An 18,822-nucleotide genomic window follows, 5' to 3' on the forward strand; every position below is an offset into this window, starting at 1 on the left:
GGTCTGTAGTAGACCCCCACCGTTAGATCCCTCTCCCCATGGCCCCCTTGTATCTTGAACCAGAGCACTTCCACTTACCCCTCTGACCCCATTTTGAATCAGTCTTCCCCAGTACTGGGTGCAGGCTGAGCCCAGCACTGGTCCCAGGTGGCAAATCAGCCTCCTGTCACCCAGCACACAGATCCAAGGGATGCGAGCCCCCAGATCTGCGCACTGGAAGAGTGGAGGCTGTCACTGCCAGCAAGCATAAGGAGTTTTCCTTTGAACAGTTTGAGGTGCATTCTCCCAGAAACATCTGCACCTATCTCCTTGCATCTTGGCAGGCTTCATGCTCTCAGAAGGGGCTATCACCACTGCACTTTTCATCTGAATCAGGCAAGAAGTGACAAGTTTTAGGCAATTTCATGATTCCCCATTATAACCTATGGGCGAACTGTTGAAACAGCAAAACAGTTTTGACGAAACAAAATGGAACAGTGCTTCGAAATGAAACAAAATAACGGAACGAAACACTGTCCCTTTGAAACAGAAAAACAGATGTTGAAACAAAATAATGGTGCTTCGCACAGCCCTAATACTACCTACACTGTCTACACTTGCCAGTGTATTAGAATCCAAACTAAACAGGTTCAGAGACAAGGATATTATGAATTGTATTATTCACAAACTTACTATTCAGGTCAGTACACTTAGTGGTCTCTGTTCCTAGGGAACACAGGACTAACAAAAGGTTGAGACTGAGGTGAGAGATGACAAAAAAGCAGTAGCTTGTTCAGATAGCTTCAAGGAGCAGAGGTGTTTCAAACACATCAGGCATTAGGATGAATAGGCTCTCAAGTCTAAAATCTATTTTTGTTTTACTAATGATTGCTCCTCTACTATTAATTTTTTAGGTCTGAAAAAAAAAAAAAAAAGAAATTGTGTTCTAGTTTTATAAAATCCCAGAAAACAGGTTATAATGAAAATTCCAACAGAGGAGTCACCGCTTGATTAGCAGAATTGCTGAAACTCTTATGTCCCTAACAGCTCTGAAAAGCACCACAAAAGCATTTTATGGAACTGTAAAAAGGATTATATCCTACAAGCCTAGGCTTTTGAGAACAAAGCTATCTATCTGAGGCTGCAATATAGCATAATTGCTACTACTTTTACTTCCAAGTATCTGGAGCCTAATTTGCCATTTGCTCAGAACTTGCGTATATCAGGAATAACTGCACTCCCATTGGTAGAACTGATGGTGTAAATGGGAGACAAATGAGTCCCACTGTGCAGTTATTTGACAATGCACCCCTACTTCTAACAGCTGAAGTCCTCTCAATTACTCAGTATGCAAATATAATTTCATCCCCCATTAACAGAAGAACAGATCTCATTAAGTAAGAAGCCTTGTTGCTCTGCAACTTTTGAAAGTCCTAAAAAATGATCGTAAGACAAAAGCATTTCTCACCACCAGTGTATGTTCAGTAGCCCTTTAAAACCATCTGAGATTCTCAGCTGGTATAAGCTATTATGAGTTGCAACAGACTTTTTTTTTTTGACCAAAGAGTGCACACAACAGTAAAAAACAGTGAGGATCTAATAAGAGAGGCTGACGTGAGAGATTAAATCTTGTTAAGCAACAGGTAAGCAAATACTGATGTTCAAAAAACAATAAACCTGCAACACAACAATAGTTGGGTATTTTCACTGTACAGGACAATTGAGTTTACTAGTTCACATTCTGTGGTGAGTTCTCTCTTATATTTTTGCTAAGAAGTTAAACCAGATAAATTTACAGAATGAGAGGTTTAGCAAGCATTTCTGGTTCATGCACATATCACATTCACACTTAATTTCACCATGTGGCAAACATTTTTTTAAAAAGCAACTGTAAAGCTAGATTCTCACCAGGTGAAAGACAGTGTAGCTCTGCTGGGCTTTTTAGGGCTAGCCCAATTTACAACAGCTGAGAATCAGCCCCATAGTTTTTAATTAATCCCTCCAGAGAAAAGCCATAAGTAAGCAACAGTATGTTCTACAGAGAGAAGCAGTGTTTAGCACATGCACATACATACACACCCTTTTCTCTTTCCCAGCACTGAGAAGTTGCCGTTCAAAAATATTTAGACACCATCTTGACATGAATACCTGGTCTAGTAGAATGGAATGCTGAGAGTTCATTAGCTTCTCAAACAGCACTCGCGTGGAATTCAGGTCTATCCCTGGGATTTTAGGACTGGTCTTAAAGTGCTCATCAATTCTAAAAAAAACCAACAAAACAAGCCCCCACCAGAGGAAAATGTGAGTTGAGTAAAGATATGAGATTACCCTTTGTAGATGCCTGGGCTTAGAGCACCAGTCACAAATTTATCTGCAGATAGAGAAACATCACAACTACCATGGAATGCCTAGCTAAATACATTAATGCAAAATAGAAAATATATCAAAAGGGAACAGTTCAGGGATCCCAAATAGAGAATGGGGATTTTCCTGGGTCGATCCTGTCCCATCCTACTGAATTCAGGGGGACTTCACATACACCAAAGGGTCTGCCCACTCACTTTTGATTCTAGGACTGGTAATTACAGTCGTACAACTCCAACTATGAGTAGCAAGAGACCATGTTCCTCATTTCTATACACATTTCAACAGAGGCCTTTTTAAAAGGGTGGTGGGGTGGTATAGGCTTATACACAAAAATACTGGTCATTCATAAAGAGATCACATGACATATTTCAAAGGAAATAAGCTTGGATTTTTCAAAATAGCCTGAGAGCTAGACACTCAACTCATACAGCCAACCTTTGTTAGATTCATCTGAATTTCTTAGCCCTATATTTTCTAATTAAGGTCCAAATCAAACTCCCAGCACAGTTAAGAGGAGTTTTCCTATGGTTTTCAGTTGGAAGTAGATGACACCGCAAATCATCTTTTCCTGCTAGGCATTTTTGTATGTAAAAAGCTTTATTTTTACTTTGTATTACCCAAGCTAAAGGTATACAGAAGCCAAGTATACAGAGGATGAATATTCTAAAGGCTTGTGTAGGCACTGGAACTTCCTGCAATACAGCTAAAAAGCACTCTAACTCAGCATCTAGAACAAGATTAATGGTTTGTAGCACACGCTTCCAGCAACGTCTCTTCCAGACAGAACAGCTGTAAAATCTTGCTGCTAAAAATAAAAAAAATCCCACAATTCTATAAATTCTAAACACAAGTACCAAGAATTTCCCCAGAGAAAAATGGTAACCAATCATCCATAACCTTGCATATTCTATCAGAGATGCCAAAGATGGAGCCCACAGTGCTGCACATTTCAGACAGACCCTGCTCTCTGTATGCAGAATGTGCTGGCTCTGGCCCTTCACACTGCACATGGCACATGGAGCTTGTTTATCTCAGGCTGCACACAGCACCTGGGCTGGTCCAGGGCACGCGCTGCGTATGCATACAGGATCCACGATTACTGTGTAAAAGTCTGGGCAAAAGGCCTCAGAAAAAACTACCTTCTTTTAGGTCTACGCTTTGCAGTGTTATAGCGATCCTAAGCTGCCCCCTGAGCTAAGACATCAGGAGCAATGCACTAAGGGTATATTTCTCAAATGGATGCAAATGTTTATGCTGTTCGTCTGAAGTTAGGCATTTTAAGTATAGTCACACCTCATATTATAAAGGTTACAAAGACAACCAAATTCCAGTATTTAGCTATCATTTTGGTCACAGATTACAGCGGTTTTCACAAATGTTAAATCACTGGTCAATGTAATTCATTATTAGCTCTGGTCCTCCAGTTTTGGAAGGGTATTGTATTACGGTATATCAGCCACAGCTTTCACCTCCACCCTTCCACAAGCTTCTGTTACTAAACATCATTAATTTGTAGCAAATTGTTTATATTTTAAATTAAATCTGCTTTCCACGCCTCCATACTCCTGACATAACTGCATGCTGGATACCTACAATATGGAAGTCATTGTGTCAGTAAAAGAAAGAGGAGGAACAAATGGCAAGTCAGTTTTTCCATCTAGTTTGACCTGCTCTTCAAAAGATTTGCACAATGGAACGTGTTCCTTCACCTGGTTGCAGGCCATTACTCATCAGGTCATCACAAAGATTCTTCCTCTTCATTTTTGCTTTTACCTCCTAACAGTTTATACATACAGTAGTCATCAACCTCATCCTTCCAACACACCCTGATCTTTTCATTAGGTTGGTACAGTAAATTCTTTTAGTCTCCCTTCATGGATCTTATGCTTTAATCCTTTACTATCTTGTCCACCTTTTTCCCTGAATTCACAGCTTTCATAAGCAGGAGCCCAGGACTTTCCAGGAGTGATGTCCCCGAAGTGGGGCTACTTCCTTGTTCTCAAAAGGACCTACCCATATTAACCCCATTCCACTACAAGTAAGGTGACCATATTATTTTTAAGGAAATCCAGGACACTGCCCTACCTGCCCCAAGTCAGTGATGCTGCTGCCTGCAGAGGCAGAGGTAGACAGGCAGGACTGCAGGGCACAATCCAGTAGAGGCAGAGCAGCACGGTGTGCCAGGCTGGCAGGCACTGTTGCTGCTGTGTAGGAACAAGGCAGGCAGACTGCAGCAGGTACCCCACCTGCATATGCCCAGCCCAGCTCCTCCTGAGCAGCAGCTGGAGGCAGGAGACAGGGTGGGCTGGGCACCATGCTGATCTGCCTCTCCTCTGGACTGCACCCTGCACCTCTGTAACTCTGAGACTTTTGTCCTCTCAAACTTCTAAGATGGGTGAGCAATATTTAATAAGCCAATCTGGACACTGAAATCGTAAGAGTTTCACTGTGACCTCTTAATGACACTGAATACCACACTTACAAGGTCACTTCTCAAGTCAGAGGCTTTTTCTTCCAAGAAATCCTTAACCTGTGGAGCATCTCTCTAGTCACCATTGTGATCAGGCAGAAAATTACGACAGACAAGCCCCAATGAATTAAGGTCTAATGCAACAGCAAATGGAGCAGGTGATTCCTGCTTCATCTGTACAGGATAACTGTCACAGGAAAGATGCACTTTGGCCACTTACTTCTTCTCCAGGAAGCTTCCATTCCAGCATGCAGCAGAGGACAGGATCTGCACAACATTACTGTTTGCAGCAGACAGACAAAAGAAAAGAGGGATGCTTGTGTGAATAGACAGCATGATGTATTTTTGTATATCCCATTTCTAATATGCCCATTTGCCTCTAATCCATCCCCTCATATATAAATCATGCATTAAAGAGACTGCTGGATATAAATAAAAAAACTAGAGATCACAAAATGAAACTAGCAGGTAAGTAAGTTTAAAACAAACAGAATGAAGTTATTTTTCACAGTGTGTAATTAAAGTGTGGAACTCATTGCCACCAGATGGTAGAAGCTGACAGTTCAGCCAGATTCAAAAAGAGATTGGACACATTCTTGGAGGAAAGGGGCATCAGTAGCTATTGAGCACAGGAATCAACGACACAGCCTCTGAATTAGAACTTCCTAGAGCTTAAATGCTGGTGGCTGAAAATGAGAGAGGAACAGTGGAAAAAACCCTGGTCATACCCAGTTCATTCTCCATTTCAGCATCTACTTTCTGCCACTGTGCAACACAGGCCTACTTGCTACTTTACAGGGATCATGGGCCACTGCCCACTAAGAAACACTATAAGCCTCCCTTAAAAAGGAAGGCCACTAGAAAAGCAACAAATTGCTTGGGACAACTGAAAACGTAACAGGGACAGAAGTAGAGGTCAAAGGTTTATAAGTAGTGCGCCAAGGGGAGACACTGAGCAGATCACATTGGATAATGCCTGATGGACCTCAAATGAATCCAAGGAGCCAGTGGACACTACCTAAAGAAACTCTCCCCAGAGACAGGATTGGACCAGGGATAGGAAAGTAGCCCTGCAGTCCCCAGGGGACCTCCTGGCTAGAGAAACTGGGCATGATGGACCTGACCAAGTAAATGGCAGTTCTTATTATGTTCTTGTATTCATGCTCCAGGCTAGCAGACAAGCTCGTGTCAAAGTTCAGTTGTCAGTTCCTTATTTTTGCTTAGTATGCCTTTCACTCATGTGAAAGAAAATGGAAGAGATTGTAATTAGGCTGTTTAAAATGTCTTCTTTCCATTTTTTTAGACTGCAACCATGCAACCAAGGGTTAAAGAACAGCTTCTTTTAAAGTTCAATGTCCCCCCAGGTCAGTTTAACCTGAGAAAGTTTTACTAGTTTTTCTAGGGAGGCCTGATGTGACACTCCTAATCTGAATTAAGAATAGGTGCAAAAATGGTGAGTCCTAAAGCACAAATAAGCACAACCATCAACATAAAGTGTTCAAAATGAAGTTCTGACCTGTACAGTACTACCTACTTGACAGAATTAGAGCTGTTTTTTTCTAAAAGGTTTTGTCTCCAAACATCTATAGTTTCATCATTTATTAAACAGGTATAATGGCTTTCATTTATGGTCCGGAAATCATCAGCTGGCAAGGAATTCTGCGAAAAGATACATATCTCAGCGTTTAAGTATAAGACATACAATTCAGTTCTCTCTTGTCCACAACCCTTCTCTGTTTTCAGTATTTATCCCAAGCAGTTTCTTAGGGGTGGTTTTTCACCAGATTTGACTGAAGGGCTGTCATCATCATTAATCAACCCAAGGGAATCTCCGAAAGAAAGACACTCCCCAAAAAACTGGAAGGGGAAGCAGGAAGAAAAAAAAGAAATGACAACCTAGTCTCTTAAAAATGTACCAAATGCTTTTGCAAAACCTCTGTGAATACCATAAGATGAGGTAGGGTTGGAAGGAGGTTTAGTTTTTATAAAACTGCTATTTTTTGTTACTTATCCAGCTTGAAATGTGTTTGAAACTTTATAACTTCTCTCTCTAAGACAACAAGAAAGCCAAAGATGGAGGGGGAAATATTGTCACCATTGTGCTTCCCTGAATTCAGGGTTCACAATATTTCACCATACACGTGGCAACAAGGCACCAGCTGGCCCTGCCTGCTGTTTACTCAGATCAGTGAGCACCAGAAATTCCTGCCCTCCAACTGAAAAACATCCCTTGTTTGTAATCCATAAATAACACAAACAGTTTTTTCTTTCCCTCATTAATCAAGTGAAGACCAATATCTTCTTCACTGCTATTCCACATGTGGAATTCAAACGGTGCTATTTTGGTTATCTCTACACAGAAGGAAAAAAAATTTAAGGACTGTGATATAGCTGGGTCCCCCAGAATTGGTGGGATCCATAGTGCAGATGGGAGCCGAACCTCTCCTAACTGTTTTTGGATACATAGCAAAAATAATCTGCACTTAAGAAGGGTGTAACATTGTGCAGAGACTTGTTATTTCCTGTGCCTGAACAGAACATTACCAGTAATACAGAGGAGTACTTCAGATTTTCACATGCAGAATGCACAACAGTCTGGATCATACAGCCAGAAACACGACTTAAAATAGTCTTGTTCCAAAGCCTACAGGTGAAGGGCAAAATCTATGCCTTACTTAAGTCAACAAGAGGCTTGTTATACTGCAGGAATATGCAGAAGGTGATGTAAAGCCTTGCAGCTCTTTTCTGTTCTAATATGTAGTGATGGTATAGAAAAAGTTAAGTACCCCTGGCCTGGAAAGCAACTGCCAAGTGAAGTTAATGGGGGGGCAACCTCAAAAGGGAAGCAGTACTCCTGACCTGCTCTGCAATTATGAGCGTCTTTTCAACCACCCACACCTGTACCCTTCATAAAGGGGAGGGAGCAGCTTGAGGAATTTTCTGCAACTTCTGTATGACCCAGAGAGTCCTCTCACTGCAAGGCTGCACATCATGGGTGCACCTGGCATTAGATTCCCCAAGTCTCTTACTTCAGTAGGGCCTGTCTGCCTGATCAGCTAAACTGTAATTAGAAAGCCAATCCCATCACTTTGAGTCAACGCCAGATGAATTCCTTCCCCGTCCTTCCCCCCCAATCACTGGAGAGAAAATAGTTATTTTTACCTCATACTTGGAGCAAAGTACAAATGTCTGGTCTCCTCCAGAGAAGATATGTTTAACAATATGATATTTACAGGCATCTGGTGAAGAGACAGTTTTGTTAATTAAAATTGATAAATAAACGTTTAGGGGTACCCATTAAGAAAGCGTGCAGGCATGGACGAAGTAAAGGAAATTCTGGGTTTCAGAATAAACAGCAGCCAAACTCAACAAATTGTGAGTGTCACACAGAGACACCTCAAAGACTTGAGACAACTCAAAGACATGGGTGAGGTGCCAGTTGAGTTTAGGTCATTAGATCATTATGCTATTTATAAAACAAAAACCACTCCATGTCAGGAGGGGAACTGCAGCAGAGGAACCTCCCCATAGCATGCCCACAGTAATCCTCATTGTGCTACCTAGAGGCATGTCCTGTCCACTCAGCACATACTTAAGCCCAGAAATCAGGGAGCTTAGGTTGCGACTCTGCCGCTCAGGTGCTCGCAACTCCACTAAACCCATTATGCTGCCCAATTCCCAAGCTGTGGTACACACTGAGTGGGAGGAACTTGCTTCTCAGAATTGCTCCTGGGCTTCTGCTTGGGCAGTGCACACCTGCTCTACCATTCTGTGGGCCTATTTCAGCCACAAACACATGCATTATTTAGAGGCCCTTAGCTGTGAGGTACTGAGTACCTGGAACCCCACTGGAGCAAGTGATAATCCTCAATTTATAGCAGAACTGGGGAAATTTTAAGACATCCCAGTAGTAAGCAAGAGAATGATTCGTGAATGTTTCAGAGCAGACCAATGGCAGAGCCTAATGTGCAGCTCAGCTATGCAGAGGAGCAAGAGAGAGATGGTTAACCATATGAGAAACCACCAGCTCATTTCTGAGACTCTTCTTTTTTTCCTTTTCTTTTTTGGAGAAGTGTGACTAAGTCAAATACCAAAAGCAAAACACCTTTAGAGTACTTCACACTAGGCTAATCTCTTGTGTGCCACATCCATTACTACACAGAACACTTACCAGGCTTCCCTGAGAGCTGCCCATTGTGAGCTGCCCAATGACCTTTGACTGGAGATGGGCATTTAACATTGCAAGTGTGTCCAGTTCCCAGCTGGCCTCTTGTTCCACAGCCGAATGCATAGATCATTCCAGAAGAAGGCACAAAGGCAAGAGTGTGGTGTCTGTAATGCAGACCATTACGAGGTTTGGGCCATGTTTAAATGTGAGAAAAATCAGAATGAAAAACTACCCCGAGAAACAATGAGCCAGAAGCTCAGCCACTGCAAGTCACTGACATCACTGCTAATTTGAACCAGGTGAGCTCTGACCATGCACAAGCATTCATCCACAGGCATGTCTGGCTGCATTCCCTACATCAGCATAGGGAATGATGAATACTAGAGCAAATGAGGCGTCACCAGAGGGTCATGCAGAGCTAGGGGTGATGACACCCTGCCCTGCTTCATCTTATAAAAATGCAGTCAGTTTGTTGATGCAAACCCAATCATGTTACTAAATTCTGTCTTCATCACTAGGCTAACATAATTTAGCATTTCATAATTTACAGCCCGTCTCCTGAAAGACTGTAAATTATTGAGGTAAGGAACTTAGGTCTGTATTCTATCTCACCCAGTCAAGTGTGCAAGTGGATTTGGGTAGCTCAGTGTAATTATATTCCACCCACCTGTCCCTGAAAAACTGTTAATACAAAAAAGTAGGTGGGCTTCTTGTGCTGCTTTTTTTTTGAGACTCAGTTTCAAGGGTGAGATGACAGTGTGTTACAAAAGCAAGGCATTAATGGATGTTCACAGACTTGAACAGGGTGGAATAGAATTGCACTTAAGTAGTTAAGTCCACATAAATGTTCAGGAGGCAGAATAGAGTCTGGCTGTTAGAATCTATCTGGACTGGTAATTATGTAGGAGGAGCATACACAGCAACAGACTACAGTAAAACTGACAGTGATAGCATTAGTATTAGTATTTCACACGTACAAAAGGATGCAACTTCGTTAAGTTTGATCTACCAGATTCAGAGAGCTCCAAATGATTAATTTCTACCACTAAATATGTACCAAAGCCCTTCCTTGTGCTACCCTCTACAAAGCACTCACCTGCCACAAGCAATCTGGGACACTTCACTGCCCATCAGTTCCAGCACTCTTCGGGGATTAACTTCATCATTCATGGAATCATGGCCGAGCTGCCCACAGGAACCTGCACCGAACGTGAACACCCCTCCACTCTGTTAGCAAATCAAACAGCATATGCTCCATTTAGTGAGCCATACCCAACAACACCGTTCTTTATCTGGTATCACAACTGCTCCCAAGCTAATCAGAGGCCATGATAGATAATCTAAAAAAAATGGCCTTCAGGACGCCTGGCCGTACAGCACCAGTTGAGTATTCTGGTTTTACGGTCAACTCAGTTGTTGTCATAGACCTGGCACATCATGTATCTTTGCCATCTTGGTTTGTATGTTGGCACATCGATGTCCAACCCACTTTCTCTATCACCATCAGATCTACTGTAAGTCCCAGCTGCATTTAGATAGCCATATAGCCTAAATGCCCAAGACCGCTTCCTGCGATCCTCTGTATCTGCATCTGTTCAACAGCACTTTTTTTGAACTGGAGCCACCTCTCTATATATGCAACACCACTGTTTAATTCTTTTAGAGCTCCCAAAGCATTCTGCAGCATTGTCACCTCCTTTTACAAGGGGGGAAACTGAAGTAGCAACATGTCCAAGGTCACCAAACAGATTAATGGCAAAAGCCAGGAATGGAACCCAGAATGCCCAAACTCCACTCTGATAGTCTGTTCACAAGGCCACACTGTCCCCTATACACCACTTAGTTCTTCAACTTGGCGGGTCTTCAAATGAAGCCCTGTTTTATAAGGCCCCTGGCAAGTGTTCATTTAAAGGTGCCATGGTATCTAGTCCCCAAACCCAACAATAGCATTTCCTGCCATATCACTTGTACAGGCCAGGAGGCACAATTTGGGGATCAGATGTCAAGTCCTAATCATATCCTTTCTACCTGACAGTGCTGGGAGAGCCAGGGATCATGACCTGGGCTCCCCCTGCACTAACAAGTTGAAAGCCAGGTTCCCAGAGAGCTGCTCCATCCATTGATCTGCCACATACAAAGTAGCCATAAAAAGCATTTGTCATATAACATAGAACGGTTTTACAGCTTGTAATGTTCTACATGTAATACAAAACATTTGTATGGCTTGTTTGACATTCTACGGCACATTAAATTTAGTAAAGGTGCAGCACCCTTGCCAGTTATGTCAAAATTAATTCATTAATCGTATAAATGCAATACATAGAGGGGGTCTACAGTTTCTAAACTGATGACTCTTTCTTTCAGAGCTCCTTAACTGTGGAGCTCACTTCAAATCTGGCATATAACAGTCCCCTTTTAAACTGTCAAAGCAGGATGCCCAAGTCCACCTCTTTGAGGAGAACCAAGGAGAAAGACAGATTTTCTTCTCAAAGGTCTTTCTTGGGGATCTGCCAGCATGTTAACATCATTTATGTCATATCGTTATGGATCATAGTCATCTGCAGTCACCCTTTTAGTAAGTGTGCACCAGGGAATAATTTGGTCATTAAATTAAATGAAGATCTTAATCTCAAATTTAAACAACACAATTACAGTAGGGGCAGGAGAAAAAGGGGCAGTAAAAGCCACATGTTTCTTCTCCTATAACACTCAGAAAGCCAAAGTAAGATAATCCTGTGGGCGAGAAGACGGTATGAAATTCCTAGATTGATCCTTTTACCTTTGTTAGAACTGCAGTATGTTCCTCTCCACAGCTGATATAGACAACCTTTTGAGACCGCAAGAGCTTCACATGGCAAGGGGTCTCTCGATCTGCATCAGAGACAGTGGAAGAGAGAAGTTTAGTTGATATGGTCATTAGATGTTCCAAAAACTCAAAGTGACCTGATTTTCAGACACAACAAGCACCCACAGCTTTAACTGACTTGTGGCAAATCAGTATTTAAGGTGTGTTTGGAGTGGTTGTGGGGGAAGAGTGGTGACTAAACCAAGTACTTAACAATTATTTTCCAGCTCCAAATCATGAGCAACTTGCTGAAGGGTATAGAGACCCACGTACAACAGGCAGATGGTTCTAGTAGTTAACATTATGTCCAAAATGACACACATAGGGGAATTAAGAATAGCCCTTAAATTCTGCAGACTTGGACAGCACTCCAAGAGATCTCTGGTAACCTGCAAATGCACACCTCAGGTAAATGCTTTTGTGTTTAACCTGGTAGAAATAAAGTTAGGATTAAGACTGTCAAAAGCAGCCATGCTTCAGCACAGGGCTGAAGCATGAAGTACATTTGAGATTGGCTATTTGGAAGCAGTTTACTCACTAAAGTATGCATCTTGCTATAAGGCTGTTCAGAAACAAGAACTCAGCAAGCTTTTCCTACAGAAGCTATGAAAAGAAGTTATTTCAGGTCAGTCAGGGAAATTAGCAATAAACTAAGCAGTATTTAGCAGTATGCAGTGTCCTGAATGCATATACCACAAGTCACTGAGTTCTGTATAAATGACTGTTGGCTGCAGTCATGCTAGCAAATTAGGACCCTGATCCCACTGACTAATCTTCATGTATGGACTTCAGTTCTTCCACTGACTTCAATGCAGGTCACAGATGCCCAGTGTCCCTGAACTGGGAGAAGAAGGGGGACACAAACCAGGCTACTTATCCAGGTTGTCAACATTTTGGCATACTTCTTTTGACCTTGCTGAGTCCCATTTATAGCTGCAAAAAGAACCTGGTATGGAAAGTATGCAAGTCTCTTCAAAGAAGCCGCAGTTCTTTATTTTCTCACAGAAGGTGTGCATCATGGTAGAAATCATATACCACAAGGTATATGATTACTACGAAAATAAAAGCCATGCTCAGCAAAAAATAACCTAAAAACTTTTTCATACCTTGTTCATCACTTAAGCCCAGCTGTCCTGAGCTGTTCTTCCCCCAACCAAACACAGCTCCTGAGAGAGACAGGGCAAAGCTGTGAGCCCCACCAGCAGCAACCTGTGCCAAGGGAATCCCGTCAAGAAATTTGACACGCTGTGGCGTGGCTTGTGAGGGGCATTCTTTCCCCAGGCCCAGCTGGCCATAGTTGTTCTGCCCCCAGGTGAAGAACTGGCCATCTGAAATAAGAGCGCCCAATTAAAATCAGTAAGTAAAACTTAGCTAATAGCGGAACAAAGAAAACATGAATTATGGAACCAAGGCAAATAAATTTAAATGTGATTGCAACTTTATGGTAATTTTGGTGGAGCACACAAAAAGTATTGCTATAACTTACCAGGCAAAACAGAAAAAGGCACTAGCTCTGCTTGCTCATGAGTAGAGCCTAGGAAAGAAAAATTTTCCCCATGCCACAGACTACTGACATTTTTCTAGCTTGAACCGAAAGGCTTTAAAAAGGCTTGTTAACCATCACACAGGAAGCTGGTTAACTGTACGCCACATCCACCACTCCCTCCCTGGTCAGCTCTTTCTGATCGTATCCTTGGACGGCCTCTCTCCAGCTCTGGACACCAGCTGTTTTCATAACAGTCTACTTTGACTATATAACTAATTTGGGGCAAGCTCTTTGGGGAAGGGATGTCATATGCATGGACAATCCCTCACACCAAGAAACCCCAGAGCACAGGCACTAACATATCACAAATGAAGGAGACTAAATGTTACAGTACCGGCAGAGAGAGCAAGGCAATGCCAACTGCCACAGGAGACCTGCAGTATCGTCTGCTGGTTCAACTTCTTTATTAACCTAAAGAGAATTATTGTAACAGGTCACCAAAACCATAAAAAGTCACTCAGCTCTGTCACTGTGGTTTTTACCCATGTGCTTGTTCTAACCAAAATGTTTACATGCAACACATATTGGTTTCCCCTAGTGACATGCAGCTCTGATCTTGAAGACATATGGTTCAACAAGTTACTAGGCACTAAACAAACCCGTTCCAAGAGGGTAATGCCACAGAGTCTAAGTAGCTTTCACCCAGCCAAGTTATTATTCAGTTTAGCAGGGCTGTAGCATCTATAAATTGCTTGGAACAGCTGCATTACAGTGCCTGTATTACTGGTCTCTGGCAAGCCACTGAGGTTTGCTAGCAACAGTGAGTGGGTTGTGGAGTTCGTCTCACATGCATCAGTACTATTTTGGGAACTTGTATAAAGAATACAGTGCAAGTCTTAATATTCTAATATAGCTCTGAAACATCATTCAACATACAGCATTAGTGGTTTTTAGTATTTGTTTCAACCATTTCTCTATCAGATCTCCTTTTTAAAGGTTATTCCTGCAGAGAGAACCTCAGCTCACGCATCAGGTTTCTGTTACTGGAAGTTCATTAACCATTTTAATAATACCCAAACCAGATAAGCACCCAACATTCCTCTCCTATTGCCATGTTAGCTCCAGAGGGTTTACTATCAGTACTCTGAAATGGCAAACAGGGAAGTTAAATTAAAAAAAATATCAGCACCATCTCAAGATTCCTGAGAATCACTAAATATCACTGCTGATACAGGGGTGTACTTGGTAGCTGTGTTGGTCTGAGACAAGAAGACATACAATAAACTACAACTCTTGGTTCCAAAATGATACCTTTTATTAGACCAACTGGGAAATCGCAAGAAAAACGTCCTTTTCTGCAAGCTTTCGGGCAGAAAGAGGTGAAGGGAACGTTGATCCCAAAAGCTCGCAGAAAAGGAAATTTTTCCTGCAATTTCCCAGTTGGTCTAATGAAAGGTATCATTTTGGAACTGCTGATAACAGGCACTTGAATAGTTTACTAACACCTCAGTGGAGGAGTTGGCAACCCATAGAGCCTTTAGATCCAGCCTGTGAAACCATGGCTTCAGTGGAGGGGAGGCTCTCCTTGCACTGGGACTTATCAGCCACCTGGGGCTCCAGTGGGAGGGAAGCTCTGTAGGTTGTGGGGCAGGGAATATGTCTTTCAACTTTCAAAAGCATAGCTTTGCATCTGACCAGTAAGGCAAAGAGGTGGGAGTGGCCTGGTCCTAATACCCACCAACTCAGACCGGAGATGGGTCATTCTGGACCCTCCCCATTCTCTTCCCCCCAGAAAACAGTGCCTATCCCTGCATCAGTGCACAGTGATGTGCCAAACTCAGACAAGCAAAATGAGCAAATGGGCAACTCTGCACAACATTGAGTAAAAGGTCTTAATTAGACCATCAGATTAATTATTTTTCATCTCTGGAAAAGGGATTGCACATCTCAGAATGGTATTCTCAGAAGCAGAAGGTAGAGATATAGGTGTCAAACAGCATTTCCATTTTGCCCCAACTCCTCTCTTATACCCCTGCACCTCAATCCAAGTTCTAATGCACATTTTTCTCATGAGAGAAAGTTTGCCAATTCCTTTTTAGTCTGTTATCGTGGGAAACCAAAGCTGAAGGCTCATGCTGTCTGTTACAGAGAAGCATAATAGGGCAGACTGCAGCACAACTGAACAAAAACTCACCTCTGGACCAAAAGGAAGGAATTACTTGAAAAGATGAATGCAAAGTGGAATAAAAATTCCCACTCTTTTTTTTTTTTTTTTTTTTAATTCAGACAAAAATACTTTCTCACAAGCCCACTGGAGGTGTGGAAAGACTCCTAGTGACTCTATGCCCAGACAGAACAATAATGAGTATTGCTACCTCTGAGCACCCCCTGTGAAAGCCTGGGCTTTTGGTTCTTATAAAATTTACCTTGGAACTGCCACTGAATCTTCAATGGTAGTAAGCCCCAGCTGTCCATCACTCCCAGCACCCCACGCAAAGAGCTGGCCCTGGTCACTGAGTGCCACGCTGTGAGACTCTCCGCAGGCAATGCGCACTATGTGCTGATCTGCCAATGCTCCAATTTGCTCTGAGGAAAATGGAAAAGTCATTAACAATCAGTGCATCTCTCACATTTCTATACAGACACTAGAGAGCTGTATACAAGCTCTAACAAAGCACTGAATATGCTAGGACTGGTGCATTTGTGACAAGCATGGTTTTGAAAAACTCAACACACCCACACTGCAGTAGAAAGGCACAGATTTTCAAACAGGCTCATTGCCCAGCATCTTCTATGCTAAGCTCCATGACTCCATTTTCATGCTCCCCTGAAAACCTGCAGAGATTATGGCTAGTAAACTCTCTTGAGAAGTCTGGCCTACAACAGGCAGGTGGTGTTATAGAAAACATAACAAAGGAACAGGATTGCAGCTCAGCATTTAGGGGAGCCACAAAACAAATTATTCTTGCATTAACAGCATCCTCATTTGACATTTTTCTCTGTCTTCTTGTGATGAATCATTAAGTTGGATATACAGAAATCTTTCTGAAATTTCTCATTGCAGCCTTGATCTTCCCTACTTCACTTGATTACTTGAAAGGTTGTTCCACTGACCACATCTTATTCATAGATGCTAGGATCAGAAGAGACCTCAGTAGATCATTGAGTCCAACTCAGGCAGGACTCCATAGGCAGGAAAGAGTGCTGGGTTCAGATGACCCTGGCCAGATGCCCATCCAACCTCCTCCATCTTCCCCACTCATTTTCAGGGACAGTACCTGGATCATCACAGTTGAACTGCCCTATTACACAGTGCCCATCCCCAGTCCCAATGGTATTAAATTACTAGAGATTTTAACTTCAATCCCTTATGTATACATTTTAAAAGCAGTAGGAAATCAAGAAATCTGACCAAAGTCAGACAGCCTGCCTGCAATTCATTTTCTCACTGTGTGTATATGAAATAGCTTTCCTATCATTAAAATATCACAATTTTCATTGCACACTGTTTTTAAGTGCTTGGTTAACTAAATGAAAAAAAACTGGTTTTGCAATAAACTGACACTTGTCTCATGGTAAAATTTTCTCAAGTATGGTTATAAGAGTGGCCTGGTTTCACACAACAAAAAACAGATTTCAGACTGGACAAAAATGCTTCCTTCTGTAACAAACTGGGAACTGATTAGCCAGTAGTGTAAGAGAAAAAACAATTAATTTGCCTAACCCAGGAGAAAGCAGCAAGGTTATAGTTAATTCTTTAAATATTACACTCTATGCCTTGATTACGCAGTAAGAGAAAAAAAACTGCAAGTAACCAGTTTTTGGCATTTTAAGTTAATTTAAAAGGCAGAGTACTGATAGTGTTAATTTAAAATACTCATGGTACAATACCCTGGTGCTTTCTACCATATACTTTTTAAAAATCTTTTTAGCTATTCTAACACTAACAGTGAATAAGACTAGCTAAAGACCTGGTTTTCAGGAGCAGTCACTTTAGTTTCACACATCCACATACATACATGACCTACACATTTGGACAAGTTAATGCACAAGTCCACAGTAGCCAACGTTGTGCCAGTCTGCCTAAGCAATATATAGGTGGGCCCCATGCCAAGGAAAACAGAAGCAGGTCAGTCACAAGTCAGTGAGCAGTAGGGTGGAGGGGATGGGAGACAACATATCAAAATCTAGAGGTAGCTGTGATTTACAGGTCTCCTCCTTTCAGTGGCCAGCCAACTAGGGGTGGAAACAGATATCGCCTTTTGGCCTTTGTGCCACCATAAACGTTTTTATGATGGCACAAAGGTGACAAGCAAGCACACATCCATGCCCCTTGCCACACCACAAATGCCCAAAACGTGTGGCCATGAAGAAAGTGCTATTAATTTGTGTTGCTATTTAGCGGCTAATGTTTGTTTGCTTTGTGGTAGGAGAGCGCAAGCATGTTGATGAGCTGCCTACAATTTCCAGGAGCCCTGGGGAGGTGTGCCAGGAGCTTGAGGGGCCTCGTCCTGTACACCCCAGGAAGTCTCATGTAGGACCTGGCCCCTTAAGTCCCAGGAGCAGCTGCTCAGCTTTCCCATTTTAAAAAGATGCACCTGTGATAATCTTGGGGTGGGTTTCATTAAGCAGGCATAGCTGGGGTTTACTGCTTGCAAAAATGTTCCCCCAGGATCTCCATAAGCAGAGAAAGCTAGGGTTTCCCATGGGCAGAGAGATGCCCCTGAGATTTCCTGAGGGTATATCTCTGTAAAGCTGGCTGGGCAGGTACTCCCAGGGTTTGAGGGACATAGGGATTCCCAGGATGCACAGGACTGAGTCCCAGGAGAACACATCACTCTTTGTCCTGAAGCATCAAAAGGAAGGACAAGACAGGTGATGTGTTTCACCTAGTGAAGATGATCTGCTTCATTTGGCAAAGTCTATTTCTAACCTCAGACATGAGTACGTTAGTGCAGATACTGTTGACAACACCTTTATGTTCAACCAGAAGAGTTAACGCACTAGGGTCTTAAAGGCTTAGCTACCAGCTCTGGCTAGAAAGTTCTCCAGAAGAAAACAGAACAAAGAACAGCCAAACAAGGGCATTCCTTCAGTCACAAAAAATCCACTTCATTACCACCCTACTGCAGCTTACATTCCACATAGCCTTAATGAAATACAACACTAACCCCAATTGCTATTTACAAGGCAATTGAGTTCTTTTAAACATAGTGGACACAAACCCACCAGTTTCCATCATCTCCCAAATCCATTTTCTAGATTGGATGGGACCTATCTGCATTGGATCCATTCTTCTGGCACACCCTTAATGTTTCCAATGGGAACACAAGCACAACATATGGCAAAGGTGGGAAATTTTGTAATATATTTAGGAAAAAATGGGAGTCAATATGCCCACTACTTTGTATCACTCCCCCTGGTTATAAAAGTTAATTTCTTCCTGAGTCAAGGCTGGTTGGGTGGGTGGGGTGGGGAAGGGGTGGAGGAGGAGGTAGGAGTAAAAG

The 18,822-nt window shown here is 42.4% G+C and overlaps 1 protein-coding gene across 4 annotated transcripts in view; it reads right to left on the reverse strand.

Moving 5' to 3' along the window:
- The window catches only part of HERC3 (HECT and RLD domain containing E3 ubiquitin protein ligase 3), a 79,153-nt gene that overhangs the window by 37,181 nt on the left and 23,150 nt on the right, over positions 1–18,822 (reverse strand). For 2 of the 4 annotated variants that reach the window (XM_019552703.1, XM_019552702.1), the window contains exons 3-12: positions 15,742–15,901; positions 13,710–13,786; positions 12,936–13,157; positions 11,764–11,855; positions 10,081–10,211; positions 8,988–9,148; positions 7,979–8,055; positions 6,351–6,475; positions 5,037–5,096; positions 2,128–2,239 (exon numbers count right to left, since the gene is read on the reverse strand). In XM_019552703.1, the coding sequence (XP_019408248.1) occupies positions 2,128–2,239; positions 5,037–5,096; positions 6,351–6,475; positions 7,979–8,055; positions 8,988–9,148; positions 10,081–10,211; positions 11,764–11,855; positions 12,936–13,157; positions 13,710–13,786; positions 15,742–15,901 (1,217 nt within the window). Of the gene's footprint in view, positions 1–2,127; positions 2,240–2,307; positions 2,351–5,036; positions 5,097–6,350; positions 6,476–7,978; positions 8,056–8,987; positions 9,149–10,080; positions 10,212–11,763; positions 11,856–12,935; positions 13,158–13,709; positions 13,787–15,741; positions 15,902–18,822 lie in introns of those variants that run through there. The other 2 variants (XM_019552705.1, XM_019552704.1) reach the window with 2 other exon arrangements.

The sequence above is a fragment of the Crocodylus porosus genome, unplaced genomic scaffold (assembly GCF_001723895.1).
Source record: "Crocodylus porosus isolate Cpor-Errol unplaced genomic scaffold, CroPor_comp1, whole genome shotgun sequence".
NCBI classification, from domain to species: domain Eukaryota; kingdom Metazoa; phylum Chordata; order Crocodylia; family Crocodylidae; genus Crocodylus; species Crocodylus porosus.